Source organism: Bison bison, unplaced genomic scaffold (genome assembly GCF_000754665.1).
Source record: "Bison bison bison isolate TAMUID 2011002044 unplaced genomic scaffold, Bison_UMD1.0 scf7180017858770, whole genome shotgun sequence".
Lineage (NCBI taxonomy): Eukaryota > Metazoa > Chordata > Mammalia > Artiodactyla > Bovidae > Bison > Bison bison.
Window position 1 is genome coordinate 2,088,921 of NW_011489342.1, and position 15,661 is coordinate 2,104,581.

General features: G+C 38.8%; 1 protein-coding gene across 1 annotated transcript in view; it reads right to left on the reverse strand.

Annotated features, from left to right (window-relative positions):
* GARS (glycyl-tRNA synthetase) overlaps positions 1–15,661 on the reverse strand; it is a 45,339-nt gene that overhangs the window by 27,539 nt on the left and 2,139 nt on the right. The window contains exons 3-7 of the mRNA XM_010829404.1: positions 9,272–9,373; positions 8,297–8,399; positions 7,136–7,277; positions 5,604–5,692; positions 5,107–5,183 (exon numbers count right to left, since the gene is read on the reverse strand). Coding sequence (XP_010827706.1) covers positions 5,107–5,183; positions 5,604–5,692; positions 7,136–7,277; positions 8,297–8,399; positions 9,272–9,373 — 513 coding nt within the window. The remainder of the gene's footprint in view (positions 1–5,106; positions 5,184–5,603; positions 5,693–7,135; positions 7,278–8,296; positions 8,400–9,271; positions 9,374–15,661) is intronic.

Here is a 15,661-nt window from a genome sequence, read left to right on the forward strand (position 1 = left end):
AGTCGTGTCTGACTCTGTGCAACCCCATAGACGGCAGCCCACCAGGCTCCCCTGTCCCTGGGATTCTCCAGGCAAGAACACTGGAGTGGGTTGCCATTTCCTTCTCCAATGCATGAAAGTGAAAAGTGAAAGTGAAGTCGCTCAGTCGTGTCCGACCCTCAGCGACCCCACGGACTGCAGCCTTCCAGGCTCCTCCATCCATGGGATTTTCCAGGCAAGAGTACTGGAGTGGGGTGTCACTGCCTTCTCCGTTAGACATTATGGGAGAAGCTTGAAGGCAGAAGCTGTGTCTTATTCACTTCTGCATTTCCCAGTGCACTGCACATCCTATACATTGATGATCAATGCCAAACCCTCTAAAATGATATACGATCTCCAATTCAAAAACCTCGAATGACTATGACAAACCATCTAATAGTAAAGAATATTTAAAACTTAAAAAACATCAATAAAAATAATTAGATAAATCAACTAATGATTTATGGCCACTCAGGATCAGAAAATACTGGGTAAATTGCCCAACTCCACCATGGATAGGTTGTGTGATTCAGGATCAAGTTCCTCCCTAACCTCTCTGAGCCTGTTTGCTTATCTGTAAAATGGGGAGAACAGACTTTACCTCGTTTCTTAGCCACAAAGAGTGAATCAATACCTTTTAGATAAACTATTAATATCATGCTTCATAAAGCTGAGAAGGAATCACAAGCATTAACAGATGCAGAAAATGCTATTATATGCTGAAGCAACAGATGGGCCTCTGCCCAGGAAATCCTTTGGGGCCATTTCAGTATCAGGCCACTTCCATGGGTTTCTAACACTTCACTGAAGATTAAATTGATAAGAATACAGAACTGACCCTTGAACAACAAATGTAACTTACAGCCAGCCCTGTCTATCCACAGTTATTCTGTATCTGCAGATTCAACCACCTAAAAACTGTGTAGTACTGTAGAATTTACTACTGGAACACATCACAGTGTACATGGACTTGCAAAGTTCAAACCATGCTGTTCAAGGGTCGACTGTGTGTGTGTATATGAGATATCACACACATATATGATATGGCAATCAAAATCAAAATCCAAACTGTTTTTCTGGAACATGTACCTGATGAAACAGAAAGTCAGTGCTCAAACTATAAATTCTGACTTAACAAAACAACTACTTCCTGTTTCAGACAATTTATTTGGAAATGAACGAAGCTGTTAAGATCAAAGACACATACACACAAAATCCCTAATAAATCTAAAATCCTGAATGCAAAAGAGAATAATTTAGGTGTAATCTGAGGTGCTTTTCATGTCTTCTTTCTAGTAAGGGTCATGTCTTTGGAAAAGGAAGGAAATGAGAAATGAGGGTGTGGCCGTAACAGTATCAAAGTACAAGAATTCATTTTCTAAGCCATAAGCAACAACGTGGAAGAAATGAGTTTCAAAAAAGGAATAAAAATACTTCATATGGCCCAAAATAAATTGGCAGATGAATCAATAGCCAGATTAAGAAGTTTTTCAATTTAAATGATGAAGGAGAAAATTTCTCACCTAATGTTGGGAAAGCCAGATACTGCAGAGGAAAATCAGTAGGTTTAAAAAACTCAAGGCAACAGTGGAGAAGTGTCCAGTAATTTCCATCAGGAAAGCAGTGTTAGGGAGTCCTCAGTTTAGTCGCTCAGTCATGTCCGACTCTTTGCAACCCCATGGACTACAGCACACCAGGCTTCCCTGTAAATCACCAACTCCCGGACCTTACTCAAACTTATGTCCATCAAACTGATGGACCTTACTCAAACTGATGCCATCCAGCCATCTCATCTTCTGTCATCCCCTTCTCTTCCTGCCTTCAGTCCTTCCCAGCATCAGGGTCTTTTCTAGTGAGTCAGTTCTTCGCATCAGGTGGCCAAAGTATTGGAGTTTCAGCTTCACCATCAGTCCTTCCAATGAATATTCACGACTGGATTCCAACATTCCAATATTCCAATATTCCAATGAATATTCACGACTACGATTGACTGGTTGGATTTCCTTGCAGTCCAAGGGACTCTGAAGAGTCTACTCCAACATCACAGTTCAAAAGCATCAATTCTTTGGCGCTCAGCTTTCTTTACAGTCCAGCTCTCAAATCCATACATGACTACTGGAAAAACCATAGTTTTGACTAGATGGACCTTTTTTGGCAACGTAATGTCTCTGCCTTTTAATATGCTGCCTAGGTCGCTCATAGCTTTTCTTCCAAGGAACAAGCATCTTTTAATTTCAAGGTTGCAGTCACCATCTTCAGTGATTTTGGAGCCCAAGAAAACAAAGTCTGTCACTGTTTTCATTGTTTCCCCATCTATTTGCCATGAAGTGATTTCACCAGATGCCATGATCATAGTTTTCTGAATGTTAAGCTTTAAGCCAACTTTTTCACTCTCCTCTTTCACTTTCATCAAGAGGCTCTTTAGTTCTTCTTCACTTTCTGCCATAAAGGTGGTGTCATCTGCATGTCTGAGGTTATTGATTATTTCTCTCGGCAATCCTGATTCCAGTTTGTGCTTCATCCACCCCAGCATTTGGCATGATGTACTCTGCATGTAAGTTAAATAAGCAGGGTGACAATATACAGCCTTCATTCATGTACTCCTTTTCTGATTTGCAACCAGTCTGTTGTTCCATGTCCAGTTCTAACTGTGCTTCTTTATCTGCATACAGGTTTCTCAGGAGGCAGGTCAGGTGGTCTGGTATTCCCATCCCTTATAATTTTCCAGAGTTTGTTGTGGTCCACACAGTCAAAGGCTTTGGCATAGTCAATAAAGCAGAAGTAGATGTTTTTCTGGAACTCTCTTGCTTTTTTGATGATCCAGCAGATGTTGGCAGTTTGATCTCTGGTTCCTCTGCCTTTTCTAAAACCAGCTTGAGTATCTGGAAGTTCATGGTTCACATACTGTTGAGGCCTGGCTTGAAGAATTTTGAGCAGTTTGAACATTCTTTGGCATTGCCTTTCTTTGGGATTGGAATGAAAACTGACCTTTTCCAGTCCTGTGGCCACTGCTGAGTTTTCCAAACTTGCTGGCATACTGAGGGCAGCACTTTCAGAGCATCATCTTTTAGGATATGAAATAGTTCAACTGGAATTCCAACACCTCCACTAGCTTTGTTCGTAATGATGCTTCCTAAGGCCCACTTGACTTCGCATTCCAGGTTGTCTGGCTCTAGGTGAGTGGTCACGCCACTGTGGTTATCTGGGTCATGAAGATCTTTTTTGTACAGTTCTTCTGTGTATTCTTGCCACCTCTTCTTAATATCTTCTGCTTCTGTTAGGTCCATACCATTTCTGTCCTTTATTGTGCTCATCTTTGCATGATATGTTCCCTTGGTATCTCTGATTTTCTTGAAGAGATCTCTGCTGCTGCTGCTGCTAAGTCACTTCAGTCTTGTCCGACTCTGTGCAACCCTATGGACAGCAGCCCACCAGGCTCCTCTGTTCATGGGATTCTCTAGTTAAGAATACTGGAGTGGGTTGCCATTTTCTTCTCTAGAAGAGATCTGTAGTCTTTCCCATTCTATTATTTTCCTCTATTTCTTTGCACTGATCACTGAGGAAGGTTTTCTTATCTTTCCTTGCTATTCTTTGGAATTCTGCATTCAAATGGGTATATCTTTCCTTTTCTCCTTTGCCTTTTGCTTCTCTCCTTTTCTCAGCTATTTGTCAGGCCTCCTCAGACAACCATTTTGCCTTTTTGCATTTCATTTTCTTGGGTACGGTCTTGATCCCTGTCTCCTGTACTGTCACGAATCTCCGTCCATAGTTCATCAGGCACTCTGTCTATCAGATCTAATCCCTTGAATCTATTTGTCACTTCCACTGTATAATCATAATGGATTTGATTTAGGTCATACCTGAATGGTCTAGTGGTTTTCCCTACTTTTTTCAATTTAAGTTTGAATTTGGCAATAAGGAGTTCATGATCTGAGCCACAGTCAGCTCCCAATCTTGTTTTTGCTGACTGTAAAGAGCTCCTCCATCTTTGGCTGCAAAGAATATATCAATCTGATTTCAGTATTGGCCATCTGGTGATGTCCATGTGTAGTCTTCTCTTACGTTGGAAGAGGGTGTTTGCTATGAGCAGTGCGTTCTCTTGGCAAAACTCTGTTAGCCTTTGCTCTGCTTCATTTTGTACTCCAAGGCCAAATTTGTGTATTACTCCAGGTATCTCTTGACTTCCTACTTTTGCATTTCAGTCCCCTATAATGAAAAGGACATCTTTTTGGGGTGCTGGTTCTACACTCAGCCTTACTTATTCATACACAAGGTAAAGAAAATCTTATTTCTTGGATGAAAAAAAAAAAAAAAAGCATTGGTTGTTTTTTTTTTCTCATCCAAGGAAGTAAATAAAATTTAAGAGATGAGCTGTGGTGGATTTCATGATCAAACATGGTGCTGGAGAAATACTTTGCTTAAAAGGATAAATGAGGTTAGAAATCAGCAACATTCAGATACAGGCATGTGATCCTCCTGGGGCAAAGGTGTGCAATATTCATCAATTTTTAATGCAGTTTGTGGCCCCCCAAAAAGGGTAAGAACTACTTCTGATATAGAAGGTATTTCTGCATTTGGCTAAAAGTCAGAATAGATGATCTCAACGCCTTCCCTAAAACTTGTCAACTTAAATACAAAACTAAAGGTCTACAGGAAAAGCAGGGGCCTGCTCCATCAGGTCCTAAGAACAGCACATAGTCATGGACAGTCCAATCAGAAGTAGATAAAGTGGCTGATGAGACAGCCTCACACAGATGTCTGCCCCAAATCTGCACACTGAACACTATCCATCCTAGACATTGTCCTGATTTTTGCTATTAAATCCAGAAAACTGGTTCCTGAGGAGAGAAAACTAATTTCATTTCTATTTACACTGACTTGCTAGTTTGGCAGAAATAAAGGGTTAACTATAAAACGCTAACAGAGAAAATAAAAACACAAAAACAGATGATATGAAGGACAGAAGGTAAGCTCTCCTTCTTTACTATTGTGACCAGGTCAGCACAACATGGAATTCAAGTCATCAAATGCTGAAAAGAAAGACAGCACCTACCTGGGTTATCATGATAACGTCTCTCAAGTACTTACCTGGGCCAAGACACTTTCCATCTCTGATTTCTTCTCAGCAGAACACTTCTTATCAGACATCAATTTCTGTAAATGTGCTGCAAGAATAGTGTTGTACATGTCAATTTTAATCAATGAGAAAAAAGGACAATGTACTTTTGAGTTCAACATTGGGCAGGTGAAAAAATGAACCCAAGGATAATGTTCTTAATTTATATGAATCCTATGGCTGATTTTACAGAGACAGTCATGATACTCTCTTGATTCTTTCGGTGACTTAGAATTTCTAATTATCTGTATGTGTGTGTGTGTGTGTGTGTGTGTGTGTACATATATATATATATTTCTTTTTTTTCAATAAGGGACTTGGTCTATATACTAAGATCTGTGCACTTTATTCTTTGTATATTATGTCCCAAGAAAAAAAATGTAAAAACTTAAGAGAAATGTTTAATCCAAACCCTTTGCTTTGATCAATCCTACTTGAAAAGATGTTTACCTGAGATGAAAAGCCATACCTTTCAATAGATGGTCAGCACGGAAACACTCTCCATTTTTTAAATCTTTCACCATGAAGTCAGCAAATTTGTCTACATGGCCAGAAGTCCTAAGTTAATACCAAGTCAATTAGTCATTTTCATACAGCTTAACTCATAAATTTTACCTTTTAAGACAATCTGCCATCTATATATTTATCCATAGCTTACATCTGTGTCTGACAGATTAAAGCTCCCTTATCTATTATGGAATATCCCATGGTAGATAAAAATGTATGCCAAAGAAAATTCTTCCTTAAATCTATTCCTACCTGCTCCCCAAGTTCTCCCTTCCCTTACGAAAAAAAATATTAACTAGATTATACTTTTTCACAAATTGTCAAGGTCTGTGCTACTTTTCAGTATCAGTTACTCCATGCCTATCCCATTATTATTAGTGATCCAAGCAAAAGCCAAAGCCATGGGGAATTTGACTAGCCAAGAATTTGTGAGAATTCAAATAGACACTGAACCTTAAAGAAAGAGTTTTCTGCCACTGAAACCTGTAGGGACACTGGTATTATCACTATGTGGCTCCTATTAGTGGAGCAAGTAGCTAAGAATAGGTTGTCTTGATCTTTTAGATCTATCATTAAGAATTCAACTTATTTTAATTGCCTGCATTATTGAGAGAGAGCCTAAAGTATACAAAAGGCTCCTCTGGTGACTCAGATGGTAAAGAATCTGCCTGCAATGCTAGAGATCTGAGTTCAATCACTGGGCTGGGAAGATCCCATGAAGAAGGGAATGGCTACTCACTCCAGTATTCTTACCTGGAGAATTCCATGGATAGAGGAGCCTGGTAGGCTATACAGTCCATAGGATTGCAAAGAGTCAGACATGACTGAGAGACTAACACTTTCACTTTAAAGTTTATAAACAGCAAAAATTAGCTCTTTAACAGGCAATATTAAATGAAATGATGAAAAATAGTAACAATTCCTCTTTCAGTTTCATATCCTGAAATGAAATCCTGACCTGCTTTCAACAATGTTGGTAGGAAGAATCTAAATTTCTGCATTGAAACGTCAATACAAATAGCAGTATGTAATTTAAAATATGTACATAGCTTTGCCCAGAACTTCTATGAATTTATACTAAAGAAATCACCAGGATATACAAAAAATTCATCTATTAGGATGTTCAGTGCCATCAAAACTCAGAAACTAAAACTTAAACGCCTATACTTATGCACCAGCTAAGTAAATTATGCCACATCTGTAACAGAGAATACTATTCTGTCATTAAAAATACTCTTGAAGCTTATCGACATAATGTTCACCTATATTAGGTGAGAGAAAGCACTGTGCTACTACTAAACACCACACTATGCTACTCCTAAACTTAAAAAAAAGGATAAATACCACATTTTAAATTGGCTATCTGTTGGCAATGAGTATATATTTTGTTTTTATTTTTCAGATTTTCACAATGAACATGGGGAATTTTTTTAATCAAAAAGTTACTTAAGTATATAAATTAAAGAATTTCAGCCTTCAAAGTAGAAATCTTACTTTAAAACTGGCTCAGGGGTAAGCATGGTACAATCAATCTCCAGGATCTGTTCCTCTTGGATAAAATGCTGCCTCCAGGTCTGAATAATATTGTTTTTTAAAGCACATCCAACTGGGCCAAAATCATAAAGACCACTAACACCTGCAAAATGAGAGGAAAATGTACTCTACCTTATCACTCTGAACAAATCAAAGTAAGAAGACATCAGAAACCTGAAAGGCTCACATATTCCCAAAAAATGTATTCAAGCCAACACTTCAAATCTCCCAATTCTAAAGAGTCTTATTTCCAACTAGCTGACAGATGTTTAAACTGAAAAGCTCTTATTCCATTTACTATTTCTGCATGTGAAGGTTGAAATTTCAAGAAGGATTAGAAAAACCTAAAAACAAAAAGAAGTTTCCTCCTTATGCAAGAAACAAAATGAAAAAGCAGATTATAGTTTTCTGCCATAGAAATGAGAAAATAACTGGCTGCTTCAGTGGAATAACAATGATGCCCAATACCCCGTTCTCCAATTTATTCTTGGTATTTGGGCTACTATTTAAACCTCAAGAAATAAAACATTTAGAGATCTGCTCAGACTAAAAACCAAATCAAGTTTCAGTGGCAAAGTATTGAAAGTTTAATACTGTTGCAATAATCTCCGTTACTTATGAAAAAATATCAGTGAATTATATTTGTCTATATAAATTCATGTAGTGTTCAAAGGGATGTAGACATTTATCTGCATAGCTAAGAAGAATGTTTTCACCTGGCAGTTGCCATAATGAATAATATTGGAACTAGGGTTTATCACTGCCCTGTGGGGAATGGCACAGTGCAGTTGGCCAGTGCTACAAATGGCCCTCTACTACTCCCAAGTCTCCACTGGGATTTTAAGAAGAGTCTGATATGTACATGGATACATCAAACACTGCCTACCCCTCCAATTCCCTAAGTCCTAATGGAAAAAAAGCCATCTTCAAGAATAAGGAGGGTAGAAGGAAATAAGAACTGGTATCATACCAAATGAGTGACTAAATAAATAAATGCAAGATATATATCCTCTGGTTTGCATGACCTGATACAACGAGATATCAGTTGGCAAGTTGTGCTTTTCATTTAAGAACCATATTAAGGCCACTAACAACACATTTTTTCTTTCATTAATCCCCTACCTCCATAAATAGCAAAAGCTTGATCATAGAAAAACCTCCTCTTCAGGGTATCTTCCATTTTTGCTCTGTCTACAACATCATCTTTGGGCTGTAACGCTAGCTCCTGTAAGAGAATTTTAAAGAGAAAATATGTGATTGAAGGAGTGAGTGGGAATTTCACTTTACACACCTAAATTTACTTTATTCCTCAGAATTCAATATAAAATTTATCAGACAAGATTTTCATACCCTTAAAACAATAGAAACCTTAGGGGTTTTTCCCTCTGAGTTACAGAAAAGACACCTTTACTTAATTATTTAGGAAAATGTATGCCTATTCCCAAGATTATAAAACTAAGTTTACTTAGATGTAGATACTGATAAGCAGTATCTAAATTTTAGAGGATCACTGTAGTGAAATAGTGACTTAAAACTCCAAATGAGGAATTCTCTGGCTTCCCAGTGGTTAGGACTGGACGCTTTCACTGCTGGGGCTGAATTCAACCCCTGGCTGGGGAACTAAGGTGTCACAAGCTGCGCAGCTTGGCCAAAAAAAGAAAAAACTCCAAACGATTTCATTTTAGTGATGTGAGATAATTTGAAAGGTTTGTGAGCAGGTATTGGATGAATAAAACTTTTCCTTAAAAGAAAAGATTTTAAAACAGCATAACCATTATTTGTAAATATAAAAGAATTCATCAAGAAGAACACAATTGCCTTCCAGGGAATTAATGGAACACAACCAGTTTAGGGTTTTTGTCTGGTAGGAGAAGGAGTAGGTTAGGGGGAGGAACGTGTTGTAGAAAAGCTGACATTTTGAATTACACATTGAAAGGAAGGAGTCTACCAAGTAGAGAAGGAGGAGAGGGCATTCTGGATAAACAGAGATAGAACAACTTTCAAATTTTTTTCTAGGCCTCTCCCACCCACAGAGACTAAGTAAAGATGAGCAATTCTATAGCTACTTACGTTCCTTTCCGAGGATCCAAGACTCACCTTTGCTTCCAGAATCCTCTTGCGGGCTTTGAGCTCAGCTACCGCCTTATCTACATCTACTTGGGGTGCTTTATCTTCTTTGAGTTTTCGTACAAGATCTCCCTAGCCAACAAAGAGAATCAGTAGTCATGACTGGTTTCAGAAGTAAAGTTAGAAATGTGCTTTTCAGCACATCTTTTAAACAGTATCTGTGTAAGAATGAGGAAATTCAAAGGTTTATTATGTGAAAGGTCATTATGAATACTATAGGTCTCTGCCCACAGCATGTATAATCTAAACATATAGACAGGTACATAAATAACTACACTTGCAGAGCAATTATTACTGGTTTGTTTTCTTTGTGGGGAGGAGATGCAGAGAGGAGAAAAGCACTGATCAAAAAGTAAAAACCCTGGTTGTGTCTACCGGGTAAGAATCTGCCTTGCAATTCAGGGGGATAGGGGTTTGATCCCTGGTCGGAGAACTAAGATCCCATATGCCGCAGGGCAACTAAGACCACAGGCTACAATTAGGCAGCATGCACTCTGCAACTAGAGGAAGCCTGCTCCCTGCAACAGAGATCCAGCACAGCCACACACACACACACACACAAAATAAGAGCAAGATAAGCACTGAGAACTCAGAAAAACCAATGAATAGACTACCATCTCCTTGAATCTCTGTTTTTTCTTGCGTACAAAAAAAAAAAAAAAAAATAGACTGTTTTAGTTTTCTGCTTACTTCTCTGCCCATTTGTTCTCAGTCACTTACCTTCCTCTGCCCTTTACTATTGCATTTTTTTCCTTGCTAATTTCTTTAGACTACTTTATTCACTTCCAACAACCTACCACCTGTACATTGATTTTCTTACAGTAATGTGGTAGAATAAGTAATCTGAGAGAACAAACAAAACGTTACCACATGGTCTGGGAAATTTCAAGATGAGAAATTAAAAGGTATCATATTAATAGAGCCCTGGGGGGCCCATCAGAAGCAACTGCTCTCTAAAGTAGACCTTCCATAGGCCTTTCAGGATTTTCAGTTTAAGGTTACGAAAATAATAAGCACTCAGCTCAAAATTTTAAAATCCATGAGGAAGAGAGCCACCATGAGTGAGACCCGGCAGAAACAACAAATAACAAAATTAGATCCTTTAAAAGTATTTGAATGACCAAACATACTTTTTAAATGCTCAAGATGTTTAAAGTAAAATAAAAAGAGGAATCAAAAACATGAGTAAAGAATAAGAGACTATCAAAAACAATCAGGGGACTTGAAAAAGAACCACATAGAACACTGGGAAATAATCACTGAAATTAAAAACCCAATGGACAGTTTAAACAGCAGATCAGACAGCTGAAGAGAGAATTAGTGACTTAGAAAAGAAATTATCCCTGGATAATTTTCATTCCATGGAATGGAACAGAAAGACGAAGTTGAAAATACAGATAATCATACACAGAAAAGAGAATGGAAATGGGATACATGTTCTCCTTATTCCCCTCTTGTCAGGAAGCATTTAACAGGAGGCTTCCTGTGTGCTGTTTTGCATCTGTCATGAATCCTCTGTCCCTTATTAATTCCTGAATATTCAGGAATTAAGTGGAGTAGCAAACTACTCCCGGGGCTTAGGAATGCATGCATTGCCTTCCTTAGTTTTTCCATACAGTGATAAATAACTATTTACGACCTTCTTCCTTTTTATGAACCATACGGTAAGAGTGATTATTTACAACCCTCTCTTTCATATCAATGACCTCATGTTTCCTTGACAACTTGTAAGTTTTTATTTATCTCTGCTGAAAATAGCTACCTTGTAAGACAGTATAAACACCCACACAATGTTGAATAAAACACCTTTGCTCCATCAGAGCTTGAGGCCCCGTGTCTTTCTTTTTTTCCTTCTCTCTCTCTCTCTCAGGCTAATTCTCTGGAGCTCAGAAACCCGTCGTGCTCATTCTCCTGCCCAGGCTTTTAAGACCCTCCTGAGAAGGCGCACTGTGCATTCACCCCCTCGAGAGGGCGCCAGGTGCCTATTGAAGTCCTTTAATGGACTGGAACCTGGTGGTCCGGAGTCGACGACAAGAAAGTAAAGGAGAAAGAGGCTGATATTCCTTGGTTTATACAGAAAACCAATAAAGTCCCTGACACAGGGCTTGCTCTGTTCACAAAGACCTCAGGCACCCTCTCGATGGGGTGAAGGCATAGAGCGCCTTTTCGAGGGTCTTAGAAGCCCGGGCAGGAAAGTGAACCCAGAGGGCCTCTGCGCTCCAGAGAATTAGCCTGAAAGAGAGAGAGAGAGAGAGAGAGAGAGAGAAGACACGGGGACCAAAGCTCTGATGGAGCAAATGTGTTTTAACCAACATGGTGTGGGCATATATACTGTCTTACAAGGTAGTTATTCTCAGCAAAGATAAAGATTAAAATTCAAGACTTACAAAAAACATACATGATTCATATTAAAGAGACAGAGAGAGTTGTAAACAATCACTTTTACCGCATGGTTCATAAGAAGGAAGAGGGTTATTTATCACTGTATTGAAAAACTAACAAGGAAATGCCTGGATTCCTCAGCCCCGGGAGAGGCTTGCCTCTCCTCTTAATTCCTGAATATTCAGAAATTAATAAGGAACAGAGAACTCCTGACAGATCCAAAACAGTATACAGGAAGCCTCCTGTTAAATGCTTCCTGACAGGTGCCCTCAGGAGCGACACAAGCCCTGTATCAAGGACTTTATTGGTTTTCTGCATAAACCAAGGAATATCAGCCTCTTTCTCTCTTTTACTTTCTTATCATCAACTCCGGACCACCAGGTTCCAGTCCATTAAAGGACCTCAACAAGTGGTGCCCGAACAGGAGCCTGGTACACTTTGCAGATTTGGACGGAGTGACCCCAAGGGCCAATTGAGGCCGGTAAGTACTAACAAATGGGTAATATGGCTGGAAAGCCCCATCACTTTTCTACTTTACTTCAGCACTTATTTAAAGTTCAGGGACTTTCAGTTTCGTGTCAGCGAATAGAAGCTTGCCTTCAGACAGTGGCTGAATGTAACCCTTGGTTCCCTGATGAAGGTAGTTTTGAATTAGAACAACATAAAATATTTCAGAATTTTCCTACAAGCCCTGCCCCGGTTGCTCCAAGTGCTCCTCTCCTGCCAGTGGGCACAAATCCTAAAGTTTCTCCCTTGCTAGAACCTAATGATTCTGGCAACGACTCCCCTAAGACACCTTTTGACATTAAAACCAACAACACCTTTCTGAATAACACTAATATACCTACTCACTCTCCTTCATGACAGAGGCTCTCTGAATTGCTGGCTTTACAATCACAGGTCTCTGAAGCCGATGGTTTCTCCGCCTTTCCAGTTTTTAGAAATCCTGACGCTCAAGGGCAAATAATACCTCATTATGAGGGTATTAACCTTCTTCACATGCAACAAATTAAAAAAGCTATAACTATGTACAGCCCACATTCACCTTTTACTAAAGCATTTCTAAATTCTATAACATCCTCTATTGGAGATTTTATTCCCCATGATTGGCAAACTTTAATAACAGCTTTCCTTAAACGAGGAGAAATTCAAATTACGATGTCATCTCAGATTTTATGACAATTCAAAAAGGGGGATAAAATTGCTCAATTACTTCTTTTACCTTATATTTCTATTAACTCCTCTAATGATATACGGACGGGCGGATTCAGCAGTACATATCAAAAACAGTCCTTTTGGACATCATTAGTATCTGAATTTGCCCGACCAACTATAAATATCAAAATTAATGGTAAAAGATTTTCTGGTCTCCTTGACACTGGGTCTGATATTACTATTATTTCCAAACATTTATGGCCCAAATCCTGGCCTGTACAAAAAATTTCTTGCCAAATTGCAGGGATTTCTCAAACCAAAGTACAAGAGGTTTATCAGAGTACTCAGATTTATCCATGTGAGAGACCAGAAGGCCAATCTGCAACACTAAGACCTTATGTGATAGATGCACCCCTTAACCTGATAGGAAGGGACTTACTTATGTGATGGCAAACTCAGATATACATTCCACATTTTTCCTAGAGGCCACTGCTCATATAACTTGGAAGAATGACGAGCCCATTTGGACAGAGCAGTGGCCCCTCACAAAAGACAAATTACAGGCGGCTAAGGAACTTACAGATACACAACTAGAATTAAAGCATATTGAGGAATCTTGTTCTCCTTGGAACTCTCCTATTCTCATTATTTAAAAAAAAAAAAAAATCTAACAAATGGCATCTCCTCAGTTCAGTTCAGTCGCTCAGTCGTGTCTGACTCTTTGCGACCCCATGAATCACAGCACGCCAGGCCTCCCTGTCCATCACCAACTCCCAGAGTTTACACAAACTCATGTCCATTGAGTCCGTCATGCCATCCAGCCATCTCATTCTCTGTCGTCCCCTTTTCCTCCTGCCCCCAATCCCTCCCAGCATCACAGTCTTTTCCAATGAGTCAACTCTTTGCATGAGGTGGCCAAAGTACTGGAGCTTCAGCTTTAGCATCATTCCCTCCAAAGAACACCCAGGGCTGATCTCCTTCAGAATGGACTGGTTGGATCTCCCTGCAGTCCAAGGGACTCTCAGGAGTCTTCTCCAACACCACAGTTCAAAAGCATCAATTCTTCAGCGTCTCCTAACAGATCTTAAAGAAGTTAATGCATCTATGAAACCTATGGGTGCATCACCTACCACTATTCCTTAAAATCGGCATATTATTATTATTGATTTACAAGATTGCTTTTTTAATATACCTTTACACCCTTTAGACCGAGAGAGATTCGCTTTGTCTCTCCCTTATCCTAATCATACTGGACCCCATAAATGGTACCAATGAACTGTACTGCCACAAGGGATGATGAATTCTCCCACCATGTGTCAGTACTACGTAGCCAAAGCCCTTGAGCCTGTGAGAAAGCAATTTCCTAACTTTTTTGTTATTCACTATATGGATGATACATTGTTTTCAGCTCCATCTATCTTAGAAACTTAACACATGTTTGATATAGCTCAACTATGCTTAAAAAACTCTGGATTAATCATTGCCCCTCAAAAAATTCAAACCTCTACACCTTACCATTACTTGGGGTTTGTTGTTAATAGACAATGTATTACTCCCCAACTAACTCAGATCCGTACTGATAAATGATCAACCTTAAATGATTTTCAAAAGCTCTTAGGTGATATAAATTGGATTAGACATTCTTTAGACATTGCTAATTATCAACTGAATAACCTATTTAATACTTTAAAAGGAGATCCTGATTTAAATAGCCCTCATTCACTTTCTCAAGAGGCACGAGAGGAACTCTATTTGGTGCAAAATAAATTACAAAAACAATTTCTTACTCACACCAAACTAGATTTACCTCTAGAATTATTTGTACTCCCCTCTCTTCATTCTCCCACAGGACTTCTTGCCCAACAAGAACACCCAGTAGAATGGATCTACACCCGTTTTAGGGGAATAAAGTCACTTACACCCTACCTTAATTTAATTGCTCTAATCATTATCAATGGAAGAAATAGGACTAAAACTCTAATTAGCTCTGATCCTCATAAAATTGTAATACCTATCAATAAATCTCAATTTGAGAACACATTACAAACGTCTACCAATTTCCAAATAGCTTTTCTGGAATATTTTGGAGAAATTACATTTCATTATCCTTGTGGTAAGCTGTGGAATTTCTTCAAAAATACTGAATTTATTATTTCTCACGTTACCAGCTCCCAGCCTATACCACAGGCTGAGGTTTTTTATAGAGATGGGACTAAAAACGCCAAAGCTTCAGTCTGGTCTCTTAAGGAATATAAAGTCTTTTATACTAAATTTCATTCTGCTCAACAAAATAAATTATATGCTCTTATTCAAGTTATTTGCCTACATCCTTTCCCCATTAATATAGTCTCTGACTCTATATATTCAGTTTTTGTATTAAAAAACATAGAAACCTCCACGATAAACTCCAATCAACCTATTATTTAACAACTCTTTTTTGAACTACAATCTGTTTTTAGAAACTGCAGTTCTCCCATTTATATTACACATATTCGAGCACATTGTTTACTTCCTGGCCCCAAGACTTATGGTAATGAGCAAGCTGATAAATTGGTTTCCTTTGCTACTCCAGATGCTTCTTGACTTCCTACTTTTGCATTCCAGTCCTCTATAATGAAAAGGACATCTTTTTTGGGTGTTAGTTCTAAAAGGTCTTGTAGGTCTTCATAGAACCGTTCAGCTTCTTCAGCGTTACTGGTTGGGGCATAGACTTGGATTACTGTGATATTGGATGGTTTGCCTTGGAAATGAAGTGATCATTCTGTCGTTTTTGAGACTGCATCCAAGTACTGCATTTCAGACTCTTTTGTTGACCATGATGGC